We start from the raw sequence: 27379 nt of genomic DNA, 5'->3' as shown, positions 1-27379 counted from the left end.
AGTATTAGGGAGGAGGAAGAAGAAGAGGAAGAAGAAGAGGAGGCGGGAGCCGCCTGCACAGAGTCCTCCCCAATCCGCACCCCACCCCCCCTCCGCCGCCCGGAAGTCGCTCCCCGCCTCCTGCTCCGCCAACATGGCCGCGAAGTCGGATGGAGCGGTGGCCGCGGCCGGCCCGGGGCCGGAGGAGGCGGCCGGAGGAGCCCGGGGCAGTGCAGGAGGGCGCGGGGAGGCGGCAGAGGTAGCCGAGGGGCCCGGGGTGACGGGGGCTGGGGGCCCGGGGCCGCGCTACGAGCTGCGGGACTGCTGCTGGGTGCTGTGCGCGCTGCTCGTGTTCTTCTCCGACGGCGCCACGGACCTGTGGCTGGCGGCCTCCTATTACCTGGAGGGTCAGCACACCTACTTCGGCCTCACGTTGCTGTTTGTGCTCCTGCCTTCGCTTGTCGTGCAACTGCTCAGCTTTCGCTGGTTCGTTTACGACTATACGGAGCCCGCGGGGGCCCCGGGACCCGCCGTCAGCACCAAGGACAGCGGTACCGGCGGGCCGGTCATCAGCACCAAGGACAGCGCCGTCGCCTTCCGGACCAAAGAAGGCAGTCCTGAGCTGGGCTCCCGACCCGCGCCCTCCTCAGCCAGCACCTACCGCCGCCGTTGCTGCCGCCTCTGCATCTGGCTGCTGCAGACCCTCGTCCACCTCCTGCAGCTCGGCCAGGTCTGGAGGTAGGAGAAGCTCAGGTGGAGAGAACCGAGTTGGAGGAGTGGGGGTGGTAAGGGGCTGCCCACCGCCCCAGTCCTTGTATTACCCTCCACGCCCCCTTAAGTCCTGACCTCCGCCCCGCCCCACCCTATTACAGTTCTGATTCCTTCTCTGCCGGCTCTTCACTGACCTCTGCCCTCTAACTCTGACCAGCTTCAATTCCATCCTCTCGGATCTGGCTACTAAAGATAGGGAATGGGGCAAGAAGAAAGAGAAAGAGATCATCAGGGGTGTGTGAATGAGGAGGGCCCAGGGCCAACGGAGATGAATATGAAGCTTGGAACAGGGCCCCAGAGCTCCATCCAGCCCTGTCCTACTCCAGTCTGCCTGAGTCCTGAGTCTGAGCCTGGGCTTAGGAAAGATCTCAGAAGTCCTTCCCTGCTCTCAAAGATTCTCAGTTTGGAATTGCAGTCCATTCCCAACCTCCCATGAGAAACAGAATTTGAGGCAACTAAATGAATATCCTCCCCAAACTTTTTGGACTTATGGGAAAGGGTGTGCTGGACCCAGCTGAGAAGGTGTCTAGCTCTTTCGACTTCCTAAGATTTCTTCAGTGTCTCTACCTTTCCCTCAAAAGAAACAGGGCCATGGGGATATGGGATCTTAAATCTGAGGTTAGATAGCCACTAGCTGTTCTTTCATCTCAGGACAGTAAGACAAAACTGAGGCTTTGCACAGCAGCCTAATTCTAGGCTTCTTCCTCTGCCAGGACTGAGGGTGCCTGCTGAGATGAGCTGAATTAATTGGAGACAGGGGGAATTCTGAACCTAGGGTTTCCCTTGAGTCTGTATTTCTCTAGTAAGTTGGGCTGTACTGTATACTGACAGAATGAACTTGCCTACTATTTGAACTTAGGCAAACCCCTCCTCCCTCCAAGCCTGTTTCCTTACCTGTGAAATGAGGGAGATTCCCTCTTTTTCTCATCTCATTGACTTACCATCACATTTTGTTACCTCTTTGGGTTGGTCCAGTGAGGAAAGGTCTTTGTAAAAGCCCTGCAGACTATAACGTATTTTAGGAATACAGTAGATTATCATGATTATCACAGATGTGGGGAAAACATGGAAAAAGTCAATGCTACTTCAGAGTAAAGGGTGATTATTGCTGTTGTTAAGTTTATTCTGCTACTTGTTAACATGTTCTGCTTAACTAGTAGATTCAGTTCTGGGCTGAGGGTTGGAAACAGGACTCCCAGGGTTTGTCCCAGCTGCTCACTTGCTGTGTCACCCTTGTTATGTTGCCAAATCGCTCTCTGCCTTGGTTTCCCCATCTATGCTTTGCCTAGATGTTCTGTGTATTCCATTTAGTTTGCCCTGGGGGAAGAGGTGGGTGGAACTCTATCCACACAAGGTGGTGTTATTATTATTAGCTTGATACATAAAAATATTCATGTCTACATCCAGGAACTAATCTGCATTTATCATTCTGTGCCCGAGTGGACAGATGGTGAAAGATATTTTTAGATTCTGAAATGGTAACTTCCTATTCTTGGTAGCCAAAGCTTCATCCCCCTTTCCCTTCAGCCTAAAGTGGGCCAGCTGCCCCTTGACTCACTGGCTACCTCAAAACCTCCTTCTCCCTATGCTCAGAATCTACTTACAAGAAATGAATAGTTTTTTATTGAACATAAAACTGAATTTCCCTCAAACAGAGCAAAAAATGACAACAGGGTGAGGATGGGGTCTCAGGAGAGTGGCCGCAGATGGCTGAGAGTCCATTGAACTCCATGGTTTCTTAGATGAAAGGGCTAGCAATTTCTACTCAACCCTATTTGTAAAGTGAGGGGGTTGGGATGAGGTGATTTTGCAGGGATGACAAACTAATAGCTCTTGATTGAACCTGGGCTACAGTAGTGTTTTGTCTAGCTTGTATAGTATTTCAAAAATTTAGAGTCTTCACTTTCCCTTGGGAAAAAAAGGCATCTAGCAGTTCTAGGCCTGGAACAATTTAGACAGGATATTTGTGCTTCAGTTTGTCCAGTTCCATTCTCTTTGATCACATCTGGACATGAGACCCCTAATTTACAGTTCTGTAACAATTGTTTTATTAAGCACTCACTTTGCATCAGCCTATTGGTTGCCTTTTTACCTGCTTCATCTCCTGTATCCCTCCTAGGAATTCTGTAACATGGTTGTATTATCATTCCTACTTAGCAGATGAGGGAATGGAGGCTCAGAAAGGGGACATCCTTGCCCAAGGTCACACTACTAGTAAGTAGAAGCGTTGGGACTCAAGACTCTCTGCCTTCAAAGCTCAAGTTCAATTTATTTACCCTGCAATTCTGCCACTAAAGTGTCCCCCAGGCTCAAAGAATTATGAGTCTGAGATCCCAAGATTCCAGGATGATAGAAAGTCAGGGCTTCTGCTAGACTGAGATACGAATGGGAAAGGAGGGGGAGGGAGTTGAACTATGTGGATAAGGATGGGGAGACAGTGCATATTGTCAGAAAAGTGCTGGATTGGGGGTAGTGTGGGGATCAGGAGACTTTATGCGGGTTTGTAACTAGCTTCTAGGTGACCTTGGGCGAGGGCTTTTCCCACCTCTGGGCTTCAGTTTCCCTGTATGTAAAATGAAAATAATAGATTTGATGACCTTAAGAGCCTTCCGTTTTCTGGAATTCTGACTCTGGGTCTAGTTATCAGGGCTGAAGCCTCTGGGCCCCTGTCCCCAAAGCTTTGGATTCTGAAATGACTGAGGATATGGCTGCTGCTGCTAAGTCACTTCAGTCGTGTCCGACTCTGTGCATAGATGGCAGCCCACCAGGCTCCCCCGTCCCTGGGATTCTCCAGGCAAGAACACTGGAGTGGGTTGCCATTTCCTTCTCCAAGGCATGAAAGTGAAAAGTGAAAGTGAAGTCACTCAGTCGTGTCCAACTTAGCGACCCCATGGACTGCAGCCTACCAGGCTCCTCCATCCATGGGATTTTCCAGGCAAGAGTACCGGAGTGGGGTGCCATTGCCTTCTCTGGAGGATATGGCTAAATGGAGGCAAATCCAGACGAGAAGCCAGCAGGGTTAGTATTCCTAGAAACTAAGCAATGTGGGCACAACGTGTTCGCTTACCATGTGAAAGGTTCCCACAAAGAACCACTTCACTGTTCAGTGGGACTTGGTGCAGATGTTCTCACGGGTGGAACCTGGGGTAATGAGGAAGGAGATGTGTGTGTGTGACCTGCAGAATCAAAGCTTGGGGATTGGCCAGTCATTTACTTCCTGAAATTTTGAATAAATTAATCCAAATAAATTACTTTGAAACCTAAAGATGTTTTTCAACTCCTCATGCTTGTACTGATACAATGCTAAATCGAAATTTGAATACTTTAAGGAGCTAGATTAAAAAAAAAAATGGAGCTAGATAACATAGACCTGTGTCAGTACATGGGTTTCAGTCAAGGGACAGTATGAGGCAAGCCTAGAGAAGATGAAGCTACTACCCAGCTCCAGCTGATGGTGCCATGTGAAATCATGGACCAGGCGTTGTCTTGATTTCTCTTGAGGAATCAGAAATTGGGTCTTTTTTTGGCGGGGGGGGGGGGCTGGGCGGTGGCGCGGGGAGCTGAATTCTGCCAGTATTTAACTACTAATTAAGGTTTTTAAAAATAATGTTAACTACATGAAATAAATGTGGGCCCCATCCTCCTTGTAACTTCTGACCAGCTCCTCACAGTTGATTGAAGTCCTTTGTTTTTCTGTTCTCAAACAATGGGTATTATTATTTTAAATGCAAAATGGGGCTCTGAGGTGGGAGAGGAAAGGAAGGAATTCACAGACACTGTTCACCCTCCAAGTCTCAGCAGGCCCCAAGTGAGGTGCTCGAGGAACGTGATCCTTTTTTTGCCCTGAAACCTTCCCTCTGGTGGCAGTTGATTTACCCATTTATAAGACAAAAAGTGAGACTTGGAGAAGTAAAGTAACTTGCCCAAGGTTAACCATCGAGGCAGCAGGGGAGAGGTGAGATGTCCACCTGCTTTTGTCCAGTTCCCAAGCCCAAGCTCTATCCCTGCTACCATCACACTGGCTGCATTAGAAGATTCCAGAGCAATGGCCCAGCACAGAAACAGATTGATCCCTGAGAGAACACACAGATCCTCTGGTCAGACACGAAGCTGGCTGTGGGCTGGACACCAACCTGTGTATTCATCCCTTTCTGCCCAGCGCTCCTCCCCGCCCTGCACAACCCTCTGAGCTGTTAAGCCACTCAGCACTGTTAAGCCAATTAAAGTCCTAACCCTGTCCCCTCTGACCCCGTGGGCAGCAGAGCAGTAAGCCATGAATCCTGCTTTCCCTAATCTTAAACTCACTGGGCCCCAGCTTTGCCCAGATAAGCATGGTTTGTTAAGCCAATTAGTGGGAGACGATCTGGCATGGGATTCCTCCCAGGCTGTCGGGATCTGGGGACCCCAAACAGGAGGGAGAAGAAGGAAGGAGGCAAACTGGACATTGAAAGCCCTCCCTCTAACACCTCCTCCATGTTTAGGTCCCAGTATTGCTCCCTCAGCCTCCTCACAAGCTCTGCACTCAAGAAAAGTTTGGAAATGCATTAGTGACCTCCCTGGTGTGAAAACCAGACTCTGGGTTTCCTCTCAGGGAAACTCTATTTTTCACATAATGGTTAAGAGCATGAACTCTGGATTCAAATGTGCTCGATTCAAATCATGACTGTACCACATTATATATGTGATCTTGACAAGACACATAATCTCTCTGTGCCTGAGTTTCATCCTTTATAAACGAGACCATAATGGTGTCACCTCTTGGGTTGTTTCGAGGTCTCACGAGATAATATACCAAGGGTTTAGCAAAGAACTGGCCCATCATTAAGTATTCAGAACCGCTGGCAGTGGTTCATACCATCAGCCTGAGCTTTATTCCCTGTGGAAAGAGGTTTGTTCACTGAGTAAGTGGTCTGGGAGTGGGCAGGAAGGTAAGAGGGCCTAGAAGGCCCCTGAAGCCATAGGGACATGGCAGCTGTGCACTTAATCTGTAATCATTCATTCCACAAACACATGGAGCACCAGCTGTCTACCAGGCACTGCTCTAAGTGCTGGAAACAGAGTGGTGAACAAGACAAAGTCTTGGCCCTCTTGGAGCTCAAAACTCTAGTGGGAGAAACCAATAAACATAATATAAATTACCTAATATAAACATAATATTTAATAAAAATATAACACAGAATATAAAATATAATGGGTCAAGATAGTGGTAAGCCCTAGGGAAAAAGTGAAATGGGTGAGAGGGTAGTCCTTCAAGATAAGGTGGTCAGGGCAGCCTCTGTGAGGGGTGGGCACATGGGCAGAGGGCTGAACAGAGTGAGGGGGAGCTGTGTAGACATCTTGGGATGGGTGTTCCAGGCATAGGAAAGGAGCAGAGGAAGAAGTCGCTGGGGCAGAGGAGAGAGCTGAGGGGAGAGTGTAAGAAATGATTGTGGGGCAGGTTCGCTGGGGTTGGACAATGCAGGGCCAAGGGGAGGTTTGGGGTTTTCACTCTGCACAAAGTGGGGAGCCCACGAAGATTTGAGCAGAGGAGGAACAGGATCTGGACTTAGGTTTTACAACGATCACTCTGGCGGCTGGATGCAAAATGGACTGGAGGGAGGCCAGGGTAAGTCCAGAGACCCACAAAGAGGCTGCTTAATGATTCAGGTGAGAGAAGATGGGAGCTGGACCTGGGCAGTAGCAAAGCAGGGAGGGACCTGTTTCAAGCATAGCAGACAGGACAGCTTTTCTTCTTTGGTCAGTTACCACATTGGGGCCAGTTAACAGTTAAGAACTCATACTCTGGAATCAGCCTTATTACCTGTGTCTGCCGATTTCTGTGATTTTGGGCAAATGGTATAACTTGTCTGTGCCTTAACTTTCTCATCTGCAAACTGGACATTCTTCCTAACAATATCTATCATGTGTGATCTGGAGGAGGAGTGAATTAAAGAATGTATGTGTAGCACAGGAGCTGGAACACAGGAAGTGCTCAATTCTCAGTAACCATTACTATTTGTATTATTATAAAACAGGTCAGGAGTTGGATTCCACAGTGGTTTTCAAACTGTGTTTCACCTCTTACCATCATTTCAGCCTGAGCATCTCAAGTTTCTCTTTTCTTGATATGATGACTGCATTTCTAAGATTTTGTTTTGACAGCCCTACAACTGAAACATGTTTTACAACCCCTTGAACTCTGTGACTATCCGCAAGGTCCCTCCCTGCTCTGACCTTGCAGGGTTGTGGCAGTCGAGCCTCACCACCCACCTCCTGGGAGACCCCTCTCCAGGATGCTCTCCACCCCACCGTCCTCCCCTCTCTGCCCAGCTGGCAGCAACAGGCCATTAGAGCAGCCCCTAACAGACACAGTGGCGGCAGTTGGGCCCAGTGTCCCCTGTTTGATCTATAAAGACCACACAGGAGAAGCCCTGGGGGAGGAGGGAGGGCTGCCAGGAAATGGCTTTGAACCCCCGGCTGCTGGGGCGAAGGTCCCTAGGGAGAGGAAGGAAGATGGGCTGGGATTACTCTGGCCTCTCCATTCACCACTCAGCCTTTGTAAGGGCCTCGGAATTCTTCCCTTGGGAAATCCTATCAGCCTCCAGTCCCTCCCCTCCCCAACCTACCCCTCCCCATCCTGCCTCCACCTGCAGCCGGAATGATAATTCGAAAGCTCAGAGCTGAGCCTGCCATACTGTAGCCAGAGGGCCTGCCCTGGCTCCCCTCTGTCCATGGAGCGAGTCTTATAGCTGTAGCCTATAGCTGTAGCCTGGTGTCAGCCCCTTACCTCCTGCCCTTTCATCTCCTCAGCGCTCTGCCCACCCCTGATGCCCACCCCCCCCATAAGCCACACGCTCTTTTCCTTCGTGCCTTGAGCAGCTGCCTGCTCTCCTTCCTTCAGCAACACCTCCCTCGCCCTGCATCTTCCACCCAGTGAAACTCTGCACTCCCTTCAAGGCCAAGCTCAAATGCTACCTCTGGGAATTCCCTGACAGTCCAGTGGTTAGGGCCCTACACTTCTACTGCAGAGGGCACAGTTTCCATCCCTCTTTGGGGAATGAAGATTCTGCATTCTGCAAGGTGCAACCAAAAAAAAACAAAAAAGAGCCACCTCTTCGGAGTAGCTTTCCTTGAGCAAACCCACCATGTGCCACTTTCTACCCCTCAGACCCCAACACCCACCCCCTCAATCAGACAGACTGTTGTTTGTTCTTTCATCTAAAATGGAAATTGCTTGCTTATTTTGTCTGTTTAAAAAGGAACTGTAAGTGCTCGTTGAAACTTCAGGCAGCGCATGAGAGGTCCAAAGAAGACTGTCCTTGCTCATGATCTCTGGGGGCTGAGAGGTGGGGTTAGGAGAGACTTTCCCTTATTAACTAGGTATTTCTTATATCACTTGAAGGTTTTACTCTGGCTTTTAATTAACCAAGAAATACATATATACATTTTACCCATACACATTTTAAAAACATGTTTGTAAAAAAAAATCTGTTTGTAAAAAATCAGATGTTATTAAGAATTATAACTATAATTTTAGAGACTTAGATTAAACCATTCCTCTTCAATCCTGTCAGGTTGGGAGTGTGATAATGTAGAATAAGGATTGTTGAGCCCAAACTCTGACTCTGCCACTTATGAGCTAGCTGTGTGACCTTGAGCAAATTACTTAACCTCTCTGGGCCTATTTCCTTATCTGTGAAGTGGAATAATAACATGCCTATACAAATGGCCCTTGTGAAGGCTACTGAATTAATATATGGAATTTGCTTTGCACAGTAATCAAAACATCATACGTTCTCGATTTGTGTTAGCTAGAGTTATTGGCTTATTGTTACAGATGTGGAAATTGAGACACAGAGAGATAACAGCCTCTCAGTACATAAGTAGGAAAGCCAGTGCGTGGGGAGCCATGCAGTCGGGCTCCCAAGCCCACATGTGTAACTACCAAAATATTCTGCCTTCTACTAGTTAAGCGTATTCTTAGAAAACAAATAATCATGTATTGCTTTGGAAAGAGAAAAAGTCAGAAAAGTATTTTTTAAATTTTATTTTAGTATAAAATACCTACTGTTAACACATTCTGGGTTCTTCCTCTTAGACTTTCCCCCCAGGCACAATTACTCATTCCTCTTAGCCCCACTGTCCTGATCAGATTCTGTTGTAATCCTTGCCCACCTGGTTGGTTTTCTTAACAGATTACAAGCCCCTGGGGAGTTGAAGCCTTGTTCATTCTTCTCTCTGTCCCCCGTGGTGAGTGACTCCAAGCAGACCCTCTGTTACTATTGGTGGCCTTGTACCCAGCCAGCTTTGATGAGGTCTATAGGAGATTCTTGGGGCTTCCCTGGTGGCTCAGTGGTACAGAGTCCTCCTGCAATGCAGGAGAAGCGAGTTCAATCCCTGGGTCAGGAAGATCCCCTGGAAGAGGGCATGGCATCCCACTCCAGTATTCTTACTGGGAAAATCCCATGGACAGAGGAGCCTGGCAGGCTATGGTCCATGAGGCCACAAAGAGTCAGACACATCTGAAACAACTGAGCCTGCATTGGAGATTCTCAGAACATGAAGTCTGTTGAAGCAAGGTTTGCATCTGCGGCTGAAGAGGGGAGCACTAAGGCCATGTGGGAGCACTTCCCTGTGCAGACATGACACTGGGGTCTGCTTAGGCCTTCATCTGCAGCTGCAGCCCTCCAAACTGTCAGTGAAGAAATGCAGGCTCAGGGCAATACATATGTATTAGTATAAGATAGAGTAGGAGCAACCCTGAGGCTGAGTTCCCAGGAGGATGCGCAAGCGGCTGACTTAGGAGATAGAAGAAGTAAAGTTCCTTGTATGCAGTAAGTGCTCAATAAATTTTCACATGAACTGAATAGAATCTTGAAAATCAGAACTTTTCCCCCACTGTTAATATTCTGGGTTCTTCTTCTCTGACTAAAAGGTACTATTAGTAACGTGGCTTTAAAAAAATTTTATTTTACATTGGAATATAGCTGATTAACAATGTTGTGTTAGTTTCAGGAGTATAGCAAAGTGATTCAGTTATACATATATATGTATCTATTCCTTTTCAATTTCTTTTCCCATTTAGGGTATTACAGAATATTGAGGAGAGGTCCCTGACTTATACAGTAGGTTCTTGTTGATGATCTAGTTTAAATATAGTGGTGTGTACATGTTAATTTCACACTCCCAATCTATCCCTCCCCTCATCTTTACCCCCTGGTAACCAAAAGTTCATTCTCTAACTCTGTGAATCTGTTTCTAAAATCAGAATCTTGAGCAAGACATTTCACTGCCTGGGATTCAGCTACCCCATCTGTAAAGTTCAGCTGGGGCCTTGGGGATCCTGGATGAGTTTTCCCAGGACTCATACAAGAGAGCAAAGTAGCTAAGAGCTTGGAGCAGTGGTACAGTCCATGGCACCATGGCTTCCTCACTAGGTGACCTTGGGCAAGTTTCCTCACCAGCTGGAGCTCTAGTTGCATTGTGAAATGGGATGATAGAACCCACCCCTTAAGGTTCTTGTGAAGATGTTCTGAGGGACTTCCCTGGTGGTCCAGTGGTTAAGACTCCACGCTTCCAAAGCAGAGGACACAGGTTTGATGCCTGGTCAGGGAACTAAGATCCCACATGCTCTTCAGTTCAGTTCAGTCGCTCAGTCATGTCTGACTCTTTGCAACCCCATGAATCGCAGCACGCCAGGCATCCCTGTCCATCACCAACTCCCGGAGTTCACCCAGACTCACGTCCATCGAGTCAGTGATGCTATCCAGCCATCTCATCCTCTGTCGTCCCCTTCTCCTCCTGCCCCCAATCCCTCCCAGCATCAGAGTCTTTTCCAATGAGTCAACTCTTCGCATGAGGTGGCCAAAGTACTGGAGTTTCAGCTTTAGCATCATTCCTTCCCAGGGCCGATCTCCTTCAGAATGGACTGGTTGGATCTCCTTGCAGTCCAAGGGACTCTCAAGAGTCTTCTCCAACACCACAGTTCAAAAGCATCAATTCTTCGGCGCTCAGCCTTCTTCATAGTCCAACTCTCACATCCATACATGACCGCTGGAAAAACCATAGCCTTGACTAGACCAACCTTTGTTGGCAAAGTAATGTCTCTGCTTTTGAATATGCTATCTAGGTTGGTCATTACTTTCCTTCCAAGGAGTAAGCATGCTGTGCATCCAAATAAATAAATAAATAAATGTTTTTTTAAGGAACCATCATTACCTTAAATGACCACATTCACTTATTTTAAAAAAAGATGTCTTGAAATAATATAAATGCATGGGCCTTCACATACTATTTTCTCAGAAAATATTTACCACCAATTATTATTGGCCCAAGTAGCAGCCCATCCTACTTGCTTAGTAACAAGACAGGGGTTGGGAGAAGGGCATCAAGGGACCTGATGCTCACTACCTCTCACCCCCGGACCTCTCTTGCAAGGAAGGAGACTTAGCTGTGACGCAGAGACAGTGTGAGGATAGGTGACAGAAGGTTAAAGGGAGGCAGAAGATGTTTGATAAGAAAGAAGATCACCTTGACAATCAAGCTGCCCCAAGGGTGTGAACTCCACATCACCAGACATGGATGCAGACAGAAGTGGCTGACTTTGGCAGGGGAGCTGAGCAGGGCCTCCTGTCTTCAGTTTGGAGGATAAACCAGTCATCTCTACAGCCCCTCACAGTTCTGAGTCTGTGGATCTGACTTGAGGGCTTTGTGACACTTATCTGCCAGACCACAGGTTGCAAATCAGTGGCCCAACAGCAAGTCCAGCCTAAGATTGTGTTCATTTGGCCCACATGGTATTTTTTCCCTTCCTGTTTAATGAAACTTTATTATGGAGATAATTTAAGTATATAAAAGCAGAGGGAACAGGATAATGATTCGTCCGTGTACCACCAGCCTGTTCCAAGAATGATCAACTCCTGGCCAGCACCATCTGAAAGAACTTTCTGCAGTGATGGAAACTTTTTGTGTGTGTGGTATCATTGCATCCATAAATATTTCAGTACATTAAAAAATAGACTTTTAAAATTTAACTAAAGTATGTAATACTGTCACCATACCTAAAAAAGAAATAATAATTTCTTTTAAATTCATGTGGTAGCTTTAAAATTAGTTGCCAACATTTCCAAATTGAGTTTTGTTTCGTTTTTTGTTTTTTTTGCATAAGTATCCTAATTCCCAGCTCTTCTTGAAAAATTGAAATTCCAGCCATACTGGCCTCACATTCTCCCTTCCCACAACAGCAATCAGTTGGAGCTGAGGGACAGCTGCCTTTTTAGACAGGACACCACTCTATCATTCCCCAGAGTCCCTAATAATATCAGCTCAGCCCATCTACCATCTAGGATCCCTCAGACCAGACAAACAAAATGGTGGTTTTTTTCCCTGCCTTGATCTTCAAGCACCTTCAAATGTCACCAGGAGACCAGAATCTAACTCCTTTTCCCTCACAGGCTCACATCATCCCAATGTTGCACAAGGATTTCAGGAAAAGGGGGAAGAAAGAGCCTTGGGCTAGAGTATGGAGTCCTGGGTTTTAGTCTCTGCTGTGCACCCATTTCACAGATGGGGAAAGTGAGGCCCCAAGAAGGAAGGAGATCTGGCTGTGCTCAAACAGTGAAGGACATGAGGCAGGAACCTGGTCCCAAACACTTTGCTGGAGAAGAGCCACCTGCTTCTCTGCAAGGCAAAGAGAGAAGCACTGGTTGGAAGCTGACTTCAGTGGGTGGGTTGAGAGAGGGTCTCAGCTTTTCAGCCAGAGCCTAAAATTAGTGGCAGGGAGATGTTTGGCCTTAGCCCAGCAAAAAAAAGTGCTGTGTCTCTGTAGGGGGCTGCTAAGGAGGAAGGAGACAGCCTCGCTCGCAGCACCAAACGAAATGGGAGCCAAACGTGTAAGATCGCATCCTTTACTGACATTTATGACTCATTTGGCTGCCAGCTCCAGGAAGGTCCTATTTTGCATCCTTGCAGGAGCACACAGCATTGACGGGTGGACAGATGGGGAGGGAGCCGCAAGGCCATTCCCCCCAAGAGCGCACTTGGCCACAGTGCAGGTGAGGTAGCTATATAATTGGAGGCCCAGTGTTTCCCAGGGAACATACAGATCACATCTAGGTCCTCAGCTTGATCCGTGTCCGGCAGTGAAACGGGGGAGTTGTCCATCCCTAACCTGAGGTGCAATTCTGATGCTTCTGGCTATTGACTCTGGGCAAATCACTTCTCCAAGTGCCTGCTAAACATTTCTGAGGCTCATCCCTTCTGTCTGGGCCATCCTCACCTCTCACCTGGTACCTGGTCTCCCAACCTCCACCCTTGCCTCCCTCCAATCTGCTCCCTACAGCCTAGGTACTCCCTCTAAAATGTAGAAGTGCTATCTCACGTGATCTTCATCCTCTTGTTTAAAACCTCTCTTTGACTTCAGATAAAGACTAAATGCTTCACCATGGACCCCTCATCCCTTGCTTCCTCATCTCCTTTTCGGCGGCCATTCTGACTACTTACTTCTCCCTCCCGACTCAGGACCTCTGCCCATGTTGTTATTCTGCCAGAAACCCCCTTTCTCCCCTTTACCTGGTTAACTCCTGTGCCTGCTTCAGATCATGGCTCAGTAGCCACCTCCTTCAGAAAGCCTTCCCTGACTGCCACGCTCTTCCCCAGCTGGGCCCTTCTCTAATAGCACTGCCTTCCTCAGTGCTGGAGCACAAAAGCTGGCTGGAGCACGTGTAGAAGCCGCAGAATGTCTGTTGTTTCAGGTTTACATGACGATTTCATTAACGTCCAGGTCCCCCACTAGACAGCACCCATTGGATCAGGTCTGTCTCGCTCCTGAGAGTGCTTAGTACAGCTCCTGGCATACAGTAGGTACTCAAAAATGCTGAGTGAATAAATGTCAGTGAACCTCCTCTTTTCTGAGACTTAGTTTCCTCATCTGGAAAATGGGGATCATGCCCACAAAATGTCATAAGCTGCACTGAGGATGTTAGCAAAGTACCTACAGAAGGTCTTCGGTGAGTGGTTGTTATTTTCTGGAGGAGGGCAAACGCCCCAAAGAATACCTTGTCCTGAAGGAAATTCCCTGGCCCTCTGTCTTCTGAGGATAGATTGAGTCAGCACCCGGGAAAGTCAGCGAGGAATAGGTTTCAGTCCCACCAGAAACTACAAGACCTCCTCTTCTTGCTGGAGCCTCTGAGTGTCTGCTTCTTAAAACTTCTTATTGGTTGAGTGCTCCACACTGGGTTGGGCATTTTATACAAATCACCACTTTCTTTCTTTTTTTTAATGTTTTTTATTTATTTTATTTTTGGTTGCCCTGAGTCTTCATTGCTTTGTGCAGGCTTTCTCTAGTTGCGGCAAGCAGGGGCTACTCCTTGGTTGTGATGTGCGGGCTTTTCATTGTGGTGACTTCTCTTGTTGCAGAGCACAGGCTCTAGGCACGCAGGCTTCAGTAGTTGTGGCACATGGGCTTAATTTCACCAAGGCATATGGAATCTTCCCGGACCAGGGATCGAACCCATGTCCCCTGCGTTGGCAAGTGGACTCCTAGCCACTGTGCCACCATGGAAGTCTCAACATTTTCTGATTTCATAGCTACCCAGAAAAGGTGAGCATTGAGCGGAGGGGTTCAGAGAGGGACACAACTTGCCCAAAACTACACAGACAATAAATGACGGCATCAGGATCTGAACCCAGGGTTCCCTGACTCTCAAGGTTGACTCTTTCCCTCTGCACTTGACAGCCTTCAATTGGGGGCTTATAAAATACATTCATACTCCTTATTCACCCATTCAAGAATTCAACAAATATATACTGAATTAACAATGTGCCAGGCACTAGTGGCATAGCAGAGGACAAGCATGGTGCCCACACTCATGGAGAGACAGACAAGAAATATGTAAACAAGTAAATCAGATCATCTCCAGTTGTGATGTATATTATTAAGAAAATAGGGTAACTTGACCAGAAAGTGGCCAGAGGGGCAGAAGTGCTTTGGAAGGCGGGGCAGGGAAGATCTGGGAAGGACTCTCTGAGGAGGGGACACTGAGCTGAGATGGAAAGAATAGAATTTGCCAGGTGTTGTTAAAGCCCTTTTTAGGCAGAGGCCCTGAGGCTGGAAAGAGCTTGGGTATTCACGAAGAAGCAAGACCAGTGTAGCTGGTGATGGGGGAGATGGGGAGGGTAGAGGGAGATGAGGTCCTAGAGGTGGGCAGGGGCTGGATCACACTGGGCCCCAAAGATTATGGTGAGGATTTTATTCTAAGGGGAGTAGGGAGTGACATGACCTGATGGAGGGTTTTGCAGAACCCCTCAGGCTGCTGTGTGAAGTATCTGGTCTAAGAGGGCAAGGATGGAGGGAAGGAGATCAAGGTGGACAGAGGCTACCGCTGCTTGGGGTTGGGTGGCTTGGACCAGAGAAATAACAGAAATGGAGAGAAATGCTTGGGTTCAGGACACAGCAGTGGGGTCTTAATGTTATCAGAACTAGATTGGTGGGGAGATGGGCCTAATGAAAACTCCCTGGGGCAAGCAAGAATCAGGTTTCTGGAACCTATTTTATAGGAAGACTAAAGCCCACAGAGGGGCTGGACTTTCCCAGAAAGACCCAGCCTTGAGTCTGGGTCTCCTGACTCTCCAACCAAAATTGTTTCTTCCCCCTCAGGTTTCTCTAAACCCACGTAATTCCAGACAAAGCTTTTAGGTCCAGCCCCGTCCGACATGGGTCCTCCCGGACAGCACTCTGCATACCCTCCAGGCAACCGAAGCACCTTCCCTGGAGCTGGGGCCCATGGAGAGCCAAGTCTGAGTCCTAGGTCTGGTGCAAACTTGCTGGGTGACTTTATACAAGTCGCCATCCCTTTCTGGGTCTCAGCTTCTTCATAAGGATAGTAATAGGGATACTATCAAATAAGGATAATAATAGTGTCCACTCCAAAGATTTGCTGTGAGGAATGGACACCATGTATACAAAGCACAGCCTGTCATACAGTTGGTGCTCAATAAGTGTGAGCTATTATTGTTACTAATGCCTGCACACTATCCCCATACAGACTGCCAGAGCGGCAGTGAGCTCAGTTGGTCCAGCGTTCCTGTTCCTTCCATCAGCCTTGCCTGGTCGCCCTCCAGAGCCTGCAAGCCGGACCCACACTGAAGACCAGAGAGCTGGCTGTGGTGCAGGGCTGTTCCTGGATGGAGCAGGAGCGGGGGAGCCGCTGGAAGCTGCTGTGTTTTTTGGCCCAGAGCTGTGAGGGGGCGTGGAGAGGGACGAGAACACACACTCGGAAACGCCGAGATCGACAGATGGAGGCGCCGAGGATGTGAGAGACGCAGACAGACAGAGAGAGCCTTGGAGCCGGGAGAGGGGGAGCAGGCAGGGGAGGGCGGCCGGAAAACTGGCAGTCACGCGAGCCACGAGCTGAGCAACAGACCAGCAGATGGACCAAGCCATGGCGAGACCGAAAGACAGACAGACAAACAGGCAGTAGCCACGAAACAGCCAGAAAGACAGACAGAAGAGCAGACCTGGTATCCAAGGGGACAGACAGACTATCCTGACATCCAAGGGACAGAAAGACAGATAGGCTGACTGTAGATGGACATGGTATCTGAAAGACTAGGTGACCTGTAGTCCAAGGACTGACCCAAGGTCCCAGGGTGACACTGACTGACAGGCAAGTAGATTGATTGACGGTAATGGAAGAACAGACACATAAATGGTTGACCCTGCATTCACAGGACAGACACAACAACAGGCTGATCTGAGCCAGAGACGGAGACAATGACCCACAAAGAAGTGGGACTGAGGACCACAGAGAGACGGGTCCAGGCTGACCATCTGCACGGAGACCGAGGCCAATGCCGGCAACCCTGACTAGTGCCAGAGACTCGGGTAACCCAGGAGCACAGCAGACAGACAGGGTGACCCTGACACTGGGCCCAGAAGCTTCCGGGCTTCTCAGGGATGTGGGATCCCGCATCCTTCTCCCTTCTGCCTCTTAGAGAGGAGCCCGCAGTGCTGGGGTATGCTGGGCCTAGGGAGAAGGGAATGAGCTCTGTCCATCTCCTGCCCAGCTGCCTGCTCGTGGCGGGGGACAGCCTTTTGGATCCTTGAGTGGAGGGATGTCACACCTCCACTGCAGATTTCTCTTTTCTCCAGGCTTGCTTGTTTTGCTCCCAACCCCAGTCTTAACTATAAACACTTACTGTTCCAATTTCCTCCCAGACAGTCTTCTTCTCTGAGCCCAAGACTGGGAGTCAGCAAATTAGATCTAAAATAAGACTTCTGAGCACCTGTTTCCTCACCGGTAAAATGAGGGTGGTAGAAACTGTCTGTTAGGTTCAGCGCACACCAGCCTCAGGCAGTTTAAGGCTGTGGGGAAGGGGGGATGTCAGAGTTAGCGAGGAACATCAGGGAAGGCTTCCTGGAAGAGGAAGGACAGATATTCCAGCTCTATACAGACTCAGGCAAAGAAGCCCCAGGGCTGCCAAGGTCAGGATGGAGATGCTTGCAAACACTCATGCACGTGTATTCATTCAACAAATATTTATCGAGTGCCTACTACACGTACTGATGCTGAGGATATAGTGGGGACCAAGATGGATGAGGTCCCAACCCTCAGTGAACCACAGTAGTGTAAATTAATAAATAAGATTGTTTCATAAGGTATGTTAAGAAGAAAATGACAGAGTGACATGAGAGATGAGAGGGATTCAGCAAGAGTGGAGGGGCGACATGGGATGGGTGGCCTGGGGCGCCTCTCTGAGAAGGTGACCTGGGAGTCATAGGAGGATCTGGGGAAAGGGGGCTCCAGGCAGAGCAGGCAGCAAGTGCAAAGGTCGGAAGTCAGGAACAAATTGGGCTGGGTTCCAGGAACCTCCAGGGCACAAATGAAACAGTGGTTTGAGATGAGGTAAGAGAAACAGGCAGGACCAGATGGTTTAGGGCCTGCAAGCCAAGGGGAGATGCTTGGATTTTACTCCAAGTGGGAGGGCGGCCCTTGGAAGGGTTTGAGATGGGGAATAGCATGATCTGACATGATTAGTTTTTAAAATATTCCATTGGTTGCCATGTGGATAATGGATTACGGCAACAGGGTTGGGGCAGGAGGCAGGGGTGGGGGGCAGGAATGAATATAGGTCTGAGAAAGCAGAGGATAATGATGGCCTGGACCAGGGTGGTGGCAGCAAATGGACAGACTGAGGCTATGTTTTGCAGGAGACCAGAGGCACTGCCCCGAGGCTGGATTCCTTTCCCCGAGACAGGATGTCCTGTGTGGATGGCATCAGTCCCATTTGTGGTGAACTTCTTCCACATAGAATGGAATTGGGTGGGCTTCCTGGAGGAGGTTTTAAGGGAGGCTGCTAGTACGTCAACCACATTGCAATGAAAAGAGAGGCTGCTTGGTGATCAGGAGGAGCCAGAGGCCTCCACCTAGCATATGCTCCCCCTGACTATGTGCACATCCCCCTACAGTTTACAAATGTTCACAACAGGGTGTGAAATGAGGCTTAGAGAGAGAGAATATCCACGGCCACACAGCACCCAGGGCCAGGGCAAACCCCCAAACCCAGCATATCCACCTTGCCTCCTGATCCTCGCCCCAGTGGCTATGATGGAGACAGGAGGGCAAGTGCTGGCCCCATCTAGAGAAGGTAAAACTGAGGCCCAGGGAAATTAGGTTACGTGTCCTGGGCTGGGCTGTTTTAAGACCTTTATGGGCCCTACATCTATCTATCAAGCATATTAAAATGCAGCCATATCAAACATCAAGTGTAAGTTATATATAATCAGATGAAAGCCAAATTGCAGTTGACTGGCTGATATGATGTTCTGTTTTGCAGACATTTAATTAAACATTTATTAATTTTGATTCTACAGTTTTTCCCTGTGTTTTAGAGCCAATTTTTCCCCCTGGCTTCAGACGTTTTCCCAGGCCCATGAAAACCTTGCAGGCTTTTGGCAATGAGTGTTTAGGCAGACTGGAAGGGACAGCCATGGTTTTTGGTCCTGTTGCCAAAAGGGGCAGAATGAGGCTAAATGGAGACCCTTTTATCCCCAGACTGTAGCATGATCTTTCCATGCTCCCCGCTGACCCAGTGTTCTTGGGTCTCAGAAGTCTTTCTCTTCCCCTCCTGCTTCCTTACTCCAGCCCACAGTGGCCCTGGGCTGGGTGAGCCCTTTGTCTGCGGTTCGCTGGGGCATGGGTGTTGGGAGCTGGCACGGGAGGGGGCAGGAGTGGGCGGGGAATTGGGCAGGCAGCCTGTCAGTTGGTGATGGATGCTGGCCGGGCCGGGGCCTCCCTCATGCTGACCTAGGCCAGGAAACAGATGGTCTTCCAGCCTGAGGGAAACTTCCAGGGTGTTGCCCTCCCCCAACTCCCCAGGCCCCTTCACATTGGACCAGCTGGTCTCTCCTTCCTGTCCAAAGCCAGAGCCAATGGGAGAGGGAATGGGGAGCAGGGAGACAGGGGCTGGGACACCTGGTGTGCATTGGGGGGCCTCAGAAGCTCTGGGGGTCATCTTGGTCTCTCTCTTAGTTGCCCCCACTTCTGGCATCTCCAGCTCTGTGCTCAGCCCCTTCCTCTGTGCCCTGCTTTAACTCAGGCCTGTCATCTCATGCCTGGACCAAACCCCAGGCTCACCTGGCCGTCCTCCAAGCCAACCTTCCAAAGTGAGCTTTCTAAGCCACCGAGCTGATCATATCACCCCTGATTCTGGGACCAAATTCAGATTTAGAATGAAGTATGAACCCTTCATTCCAAAAATTCGATGCCCTTCACAATTCTAGTCTTTCAAAAGCCCAGGAAAACCCTTACTTCCAGGCCTGGCAAAACACTGGCCATTCCCCTAAAAAGCCACGTTCTCTTGTGCCTCTGTACCTTCACTTCAGTTGGATCTTCCACATGGAATGCCCTTCTGTGCTTCCTGTATACCTTCCTGCTTGCTTTAAAACAGATCAAATGTTTCTTCCTCCAGGACATCTTTCCTGACCCCCTTCCCCAACTAAAGTTATCCGTCTCCTCTCTGAGTTCCACAGCATCTTAGAGCATCTATTTCAGCTCTTAGCTTATCTCTCTCTCTCATGTGACTATGAGATACTTAAGGGCACAGGGCCTAGCACACAGCAAGAGGTCAAGATACCCTTGCTATGTAAGTGAATATTCTAGTTGCAGAGATCCTTGCGGGGGGCGGGTGGTGGTAGGCAGAGGTCCAAAGAATAGTAATCAGAGGGAGGCAAATTTCTACTCAATCAGAAGAAACTCAATTTGGCTCTTGAGCGGCTCAGAACCGAAGGCTCTGCCTCAGGAGGTAGAGTATCCCTGTTCTGAGAAGTGTGTGAGCAGAGGGGTAAATGCACAGGCTGGGAACTGCCAGAGGGATTCCAGTACTGGACGGGAGAGTTAGACTGCAGGGCCTTTGCATTTCTTGAGTCAGCTTCTGAGGGAACAGCCCTCTTCCCTATCCTTACTGCCATCCCCTAGTGTGTCACACTGAGGGTGCGTCTACCCCACCCATTGGTCCTGGAAAGACCCAGGGATGGGAAGGAGAGCCCTATATGGGTGTTTCTGGCCATGTTTTGGGGGGGACACTTTGGGTCCCAGAACATTAGCTCTGAAAGGATCTTCAGTGTCATCAACGTCTTCCCTCTTGTCGGCAGATGGCAATGCTGAGCCCCAGAAAGGGCCACACCATTGCTCAGACCAGGACACTCATTTGGGGAAACTCTGGGTTTTAGCTGAGCACAAATTCCAGGGAGCACTGTGCTTCCTCCCTTGGGCTGGTGACACATAGTTGACTACAGAACATCCTGGAAATGTCAGCACTTCACATGTGGGAATAGACCCCCAGATCCCTGGCTCCCTGATTCTAGATTCAGGTGATATGGCCATTGAATCTGGTGGGATTTTCTCCCCTGATCTGGGGGAATATGACTCCTAGGGGAGCCCTCTCTGGTTTCAGCAGAGGGCACACCTGTCCTGTGCTTCAGAATTTGGGAGTTGAGTTTGCCAGGAGTGAATCTGCTGGGCAAGGAACCAGGGCCAGGATCTGTGTGGACAGGTCCTTTGTGACCCTAAAGGGGATTGCACTTTATAGCTGCAAAGTCTCTCATCCATTTAATCCTCACAGCCACTTTAGATGGGATCAGCTAGGATTCAGAGAAACGTCTTCTTCAAAATCACCCAGCAAATTAGAAAAGTCAGGAATTGAAGTCAAGTCTTCAGGCTCCCTTCCATACCTTCTATAGGGTCACCAGAGTTCCATTCAGTTAAACAAGTTTGCAATACTGCAGCCAACATGGATTGGCACCTACCATGTGCAAAGAACTGAGGGTGTAGCAGTTAGCAAGCCAACCAGTCATCCTTATGGAGTTCAGTCTGGGGGAGATGGATGCATAACTAGGCAGTTACAACTCCTGTGACAAGTGCAATGCTTGGAGGGATGCTAGAGAAAGCCCCTCATCTCAGATGGGGGTGGTCAGCAGAGGCTGCCTGAAAGAAGTCATGTCTAATAGCTTAGCCTTGGATGAAAAGCAAGACCTGTCCAGGTTTAGGGCTAAGGTGGGGATTGAAGGGCAAGGCGAGGTGTTCCACGAAGATGAACGTGAGCATCGTGAGCATCTGTGATGAGTGCAAAGCAGGTGGAGCTGTCAAGTTTGTTGTGAGCAGTTGGCACCAGAGGAAGCAGCCAAGTTTCAAATGCCAGGGGATCTCTGAGCAGCTTCCCTATGGGGAGAACTGGGCACTCAGAGGTGGGGTTGGGGGAAAGGCCAGGAAGCTGGCAACAGAACTGAAGGCTGGTACCCGAACGCCGCCTGAACCTGTATGTAGGCAACTCCTTAGGGTTTACAGTGAGAGGCAGTGTTGTCTAATGGTCAGATTTGAATCCTGGTTCCACTACTTCCTAGTTGTGTGACCTTGGACAAGGGACGTAATTCTCAAGACCTCAGTTTCCTCATCTATAAAATGGGGACAATAATAGAGCTAGTGTAAGCTCAGGGTACAGTGTCAGGAATCCTGCAAAGAAAGCAGGACCTAACTCGTCACAGCAATAATGTGATGTTGATAATGCTGTATGAAAGGCTTGCTGTGTGCCAGTGCTTCAAGCTAGTGAACCCATTGGGAACAGCTCTGAGAGGCTATCCTTTTGCTATGTCCGTTTCACAGCCTAGGAAACAAGCTGAGAGCAGTGACGTGCCCAGGGCTATACTATGCCCCGGCCCTTTGCACTTGCTGGCGGGGGCGAGGGGCTGGTTGGGAGAGGGCGAGGGGGCCGAGCGCACGCGAGCCCGAGATCCTGAGCACCGCGTCCTCCCATAGGTACCTGCGCGCTATGTACCTGGGGCTGCAGAGCCGCTGGCGCGGGGAGCGGCTGCGGCGCCACTTCTACTGGCGGATGCTGTTCGAGAGCGCCGACGTGAGCATGCTGCGCCTGCTGGAGACCTTCCTGCGCAGCGCGCCGCAGCTCGTGCTGCAGCTCAGCCTGGTGGTGCACGAAGGCGGCGCGCCCAAACTGCTGCCCGGTGAGCCCCGCCCCGCGCCTGCGCGCCCCCGGAGCCCCGCCCCCGGGGGCTCACCTGTCTCCAGGATTCAGAGGACAGCGCCACTGGTCCGCTGCCCGGGCTTAAGGCCCCTTGGGGAGGCCCTGTCCACTCCCGCACCCTTGGCCCACTCACTGTCCGGGTTTTAGAGGCCCCGCCCCTTCTCTCCCCATCTTCCAGGCCTCTGGAGACCCCCCACGTCCCCCGCAATGGCCCACTTACTCTCAATGTTAGGAGACACCTATGCCCCGCCCACCTCACCTCCTTGCCTCCTCTCAGGCCCCCTCCCGCCTTCCCTTCCCCATTGCCAGGGCAGACGAGACCCCCACTTCTGCCAAGTCGAGAGAGGCCCCTGACCCCATCACCACACTGCAGGCTCTCAGGGAAGTTCCCTGTCCGTTTCTTTCCCTAGACTGTCCCCATCCCAGCCTGCATCTCCTGGGAACTGCTCTGCTTCAGACCCTCTCAGTCATCACCCGTTTTCAGAGAGCCTTTCCATCACCCCTGGCTGCTCTTCAGCCCCCTTGGAGACTCCTCCCAGGTTTTGTCCTGGCCCCCAGGTAGTCACCCCACACAGCCACCTTGCTGTGCTCAGTCAGTTGTGTCTGACCCTTTGAGACCTCATGGACTGTAGCCCGTCAGGCTCCTCTGTATGTGGAATTTTCCAGGCGAGAATACCGGAATGGGTTGCCATTTCCTTCTGCAGGGGATCTTCCCAACCCAGGGATTGAACTGGTATCTCCCAAGTCTCCTGCATTGGCAGGTGGATTCTTTACCACTGTGTCACCTGTGTCAGAGGAAAAAACCATATTCCCTGTCTCCCTGGGGCTCCCCTCTCTCCTCCCACCCAGACTTTGTCTGACACACCCTCAGTGTTTCAAAAGACTCTATCACCATCTCTCAGGTGCCCCGGACATCCTACTTGCCCAGGGTCCCGGGCCCCCATCGAAACTTCCCACCTGGCATTTTCTTCCCATGCCCTCAGCTGTGCTCAGCTTGGATATTCCTTTCCATGCCCCAGCCTCATCCTGGTGGCCTATAGCTTCTAACAGTCCCCTCTGGCTCTCCATTCCCTAATCATGACCCTGCCTCTTCACTTCCTTCTCACTCCCAGAGTCCTGGACCCTATTTTCCCACCCCCCACCAAGACCCCTGCACCCTAACAGCCCCCTACTAGAGACCCGCACTTGACCCTTACAGAGATCAAAATCACCCACCTCCCCTCTGCCTTGATGTCCCCACCCCTGTGGAAGCTCCTAACCCCACCACTCTCAGCCCTACATCCATGTTCTGGAAGACCACCTACCCAGACCCTCCCCACACCCCTCTTGATTTAGAGACCCTGCCCCCCACACCTCCTCAGAACCCTGCTCCTGACCCAGACCCCTCCCCCTTTCCCCAGACCCCAACCCAGACCCATCCCTAACCCAGCCCCCCCCACCCCCACCCTCTCTCCACAGCCCTCTCCATCTCCGCCTCACTCGTGTCCCTGGCCTGGACGCTGGCCTCCTACCAGAAGGTGCTGCGGGACTCGCGGGATGACAAGCGGCCGCTGTCCTACAAGGGCGCCGTGGCCCAGGTGCTGTGGCACCTGTTTGCCATCGCGGCCCGCAGTCTGGCCTTCGCGCTTTTCGCCAGTGTCTACAAGCTCTACTTTGGCATTTTCATCGTGGCCCACTGGTGTGTCATGACCTTCTGGGTCATCCAGGGTGAGACGGACTTCTGCATGTCCAAGTGGGAAGAGATCATCTACAACATGGTAGTGGGCATCATCTACATCTTCTGCTGGTTCAACGTCAAGGAGGGCCGCAGCCGCCACCGTGTGACCCTCTACTACTGCATCGTTCTGCTGGAGAACGCCGCGCTCACCGGCTTCTGGTACTCCAGCCGCAACTTCTCCACTGACTTCCACTCGCTCATTCTGGTCTGTGTGGTGGCCTCCAGCTTCGCGCTGGGCGTATTCTTCATGTGTGTCTACTATTGTCTCCTGCACCCCAACGGGCCCATGCTGAGTCCCCAGGCCCCCGGCTGCATCTTCCGTAAGGCCCCAGGGCCCTGTGGCCCACCAGCCGACGCTGTCACAAGTCCCCCAAGGTCCCTGCCCAGGACTACAGGCCCTGAGCGGGATGGGGCCTCCGTGGGAGGCGAGCGTGCGGGGACCCCCACGCCACCTGTCTTCCAGGTGCGGCCTGGCTTGCCTCCCACACCTGTGGCCCGCACCTTGCGGACAGAGGGGCCTGTCATTCGGATTGACCTGCCTCGGAAGAAGTACCCCGCCTGGGATGCTCATTTTATTGACCGCCGGCTCCGGAAGACCATCCTGGCGCTGGAGTACTCCTCACCTACAACTCCCCGCCTGCAGTACCGAAGCGTCGGGATCTCCCAGGAGCTGCTGGAGTATGAGACCACGGTGTAGGCCAGAGTTTCCCCGTGAAAAGGGATGAACTTTGGCTGACCCCACATCGACCACAGTGTTGAGCCCAGAATTGCAGGGCCATCAGGCTGAGGGCGAGTGGATCTGTTGATCCAAGGGTAGAGCGGCCCCCATCATGGGGTTCTTTCTTGGGAAGGGACAGCCTTGTGGAGCCCCAGTCCTCGGCCCTGTTTTCAACCCTGCGGCCCATTTCCTAAACTCTTTGGAACCAGGGCCCAGGGAACCAACTGGTGCTACGCTCCTCTTGAGCTGCCCCACGTTCATGGAGGCCTCTGTATCACGGCTGGTGCCAGGGGCCCCACACCCTCTCCCTGTCTGGAGTTGCCCAGCTGGCAGCCCTTGCAGAGGAGGGAGTTCATGACCTAGGCCCTATGCTCTTCAGGGGGTGTGGGGGTGGGCTGCCTCTGAGAAGGATGGAAGAGGCCATCGAAGATGTGGGGTGAGGTGGGAGCGTCTGGTGAACAAGGTTGGTACAGCCCTGGGGGGTCGAAGCCTGGAGCCTGGGCAAGAGGGGAATTAAAGGAGGGAGTTGGGTGGGTTGGGAAGTTGGGGTGGGCTGGGCTGACAGTGCTGGAGGTGAACAGGAAGAAGAACCCTGAGGCATCTGAGGGGTCCAGACCGGCAGAAGCATGAAGGGGTGGCGGATGTGGGGGAGAGGAACCTGACCCGGAGTGTGGAGAATGTTCCTCAGCAGACCCCCTTTGTTGTGGGCGCTGTTACGGATGAGATTCCAGATACCTCAGGTGAAATGTTTCAAGGAGCCATTCTTTATTCTAGGTGAGCCTCTGGAACATTTCGTCTAGATAAAGGTTTTGAACACAACAGATAAACTGCCTGGGAAGATACTCTGTTCAGGTTTGATTGTAGATGAGGTGGTGGCACGTTCAGCAGAGGAACTTCTAGAGAGATATTCTTAGTTCTAGACTAAGTTCTAGGACACGTAGCTGATAAAATATCCTAGGGAGTCACTCGGACCTGTATTGTGTTATAAAGGGTGCAGGCACTGGAACCCTTCCCCTGCTCTGTGGCAGGGACTCTAGGGGAATGGGGGCTCCAGACCCCTGTGTGAGTAGAATATTCTAGGAATGGGTACCCCAGTTCTAGAATTTTAGGGTTTATATGAGTTCTATGCCCCTATGAACCTTGGTCCATAGCCATCTTCCCAAGAAGAAACTGTCCTCAGAACCTCTGAGACATTTCAATTTGCCAGCTGGTTTCCAGCTGGGAAAAATTAGCTATGAGGACATGACATGAATCTTGGCTTTTAGCCACCTTGCAGATGACGCTCCCTGGAGCGGCAGCTGTAAAACTGACTTGTTTTGCCTCAGATCTGACAACCCTCCAGGACCTATGGTTCATTCCCATGGCCCAAACACCCCAGGGCATCCTTGTGACCACTAACCCAGCGTCCTTTCTCTCCACCTGGGACAGCCGGTCCTGGATAGTGTGGGGGGGGTGGGGTATGGGAGCCGAGATGAAGGCAGTTTTGTGGGGTGAGGGCCCAGGGCCTCTAGGTGAAGCTTGGAACCCCTCCCCTCAAAACCTCCTCCCTCATGCCTCTAAGGCACGTTCACTGCAAGGGCTTGACAGGCAATACTAAGGACACATGCAGACCTAGGCTGGGATGAGGTGGATGTAAGAATCCTAGACTATGCAAATTAGAGGGGCAAATTAGCCCTTCATAGTTCAGCCTCCCGTGGGTTAAAGATGGGAAGTAAGGCCCAGAGTGGCAGCCAGTCTCACAAGGTCCGAGATTCCTGGCTGGCCCATCAGATAGTGACGGGTGACGGTGAAATTGCTGAAGGTACTGGAAGAGGGCCACACTCAGGGTGTGCAGGGTAGCTCCAAAGGCAGAGAAGACAGGACTGCACACACGTATACACACACACAAGCACACGGCACCCCCGTGACACATCACCTCAGCTCCACCCCCCTCCCCCCGTAGCCCCCCTTCAGCCCAGGAGCCCCCCTTCAGCCCAGGATGGTGTATACCTCCTTCCCATCTACATACAAAGAGTGCTTTCCCTTCTCTCTTCCTTCTACTTCCTTGATCCCTAAGATGCCTCAGGGGCCAGGCCTCAAGGTGATGGGAGTTGGGGGAAGCCCAAGTTTGACTCAGACTCTTTCTGGTGGCTTCCGTCATCCTCCTTGTCCTCTGTCCAACTGTTTTCAGAGATCAAATTCCATGGCCCTTTGTGAAAGTGAAGTTGCTCAGTCGTGTCCGACTCTTCACAACCCCGTGGACTGTAGCCCACCAGGCTCCTCCGTCCATGGGATTCTCCAGGCAAGAATACTGGAGTGGGTTGCCATTTCCTTCTCCAGGGGATCTTCCCGACCCAGGGATCGAACCCAGACGCTTTTTAACCTCTGAACCACCCACATTGAGGGTGTGGACCCAGATCTGATTGATTGCTTCTCCTGGGTTGTCTGCGCCAGGAGTTTTCACCCTGGACTGTTTCACTTTGACTCCTCCCTGCTGGCAACATCCTGACGACAGAGGTGTTATCGATCCATCTTACAGAGGAAGAAACATGTCCCCTCAGAGAGGAGACATGAGGGTGAGCCTTGGCAAGTTACCTTACTCCCCGATGTCCTGGAATGGTCCATCTGGCTGCCCCATTCCCCAGCATTCTAGAAAGAAGAGTTTAAACGACCCTCCCTGGGAGCTGACGGCTCTGGGAGCT

At 50.8% G+C, this 27379-nt stretch overlaps 1 protein-coding gene and 1 long non-coding RNA gene across 2 annotated transcripts in view; one reads left to right on the top strand and one right to left on the bottom strand.

Annotated features, from left to right (window-relative positions):
• The window catches only part of LOC147360424 (uncharacterized), a 52752-nt gene that overhangs the window by 14527 nt on the left and 10846 nt on the right, over nucleotides 1-27379 (bottom strand). The gene's annotated exons all lie outside the window — the stretch shown is intronic.
• XKR7 (XK related 7) lies at nucleotides 14-25525 on the top strand. Its single transcript, XM_086332526.1, has 3 exons — nucleotides 14-717; nucleotides 22041-22243; nucleotides 23722-25525. Exons 1-3 carry the CDS (start codon nucleotides 134-136, stop codon nucleotides 24675-24677), a joined length of 1743 nt encoding a protein of 580 aa, XP_086188652.1. The 5' UTR covers nucleotides 14-133; the 3' UTR covers nucleotides 24678-25525.

The sequence above is a fragment of the Bos grunniens genome, chromosome 13, assembly GCF_055505025.1.
Source record: "Bos grunniens cultivar Pamir isolate PY7600 chromosome 13, Bosgru_T2T1.0, whole genome shotgun sequence".
In the NCBI taxonomy this organism is placed as follows: domain Eukaryota; kingdom Metazoa; phylum Chordata; class Mammalia; order Artiodactyla; family Bovidae; genus Bos; species Bos grunniens.
The sequence above is the reverse complement of the archived record's forward strand: the minus strand, read 5'-3'. Positions and strand labels throughout refer to the sequence as shown.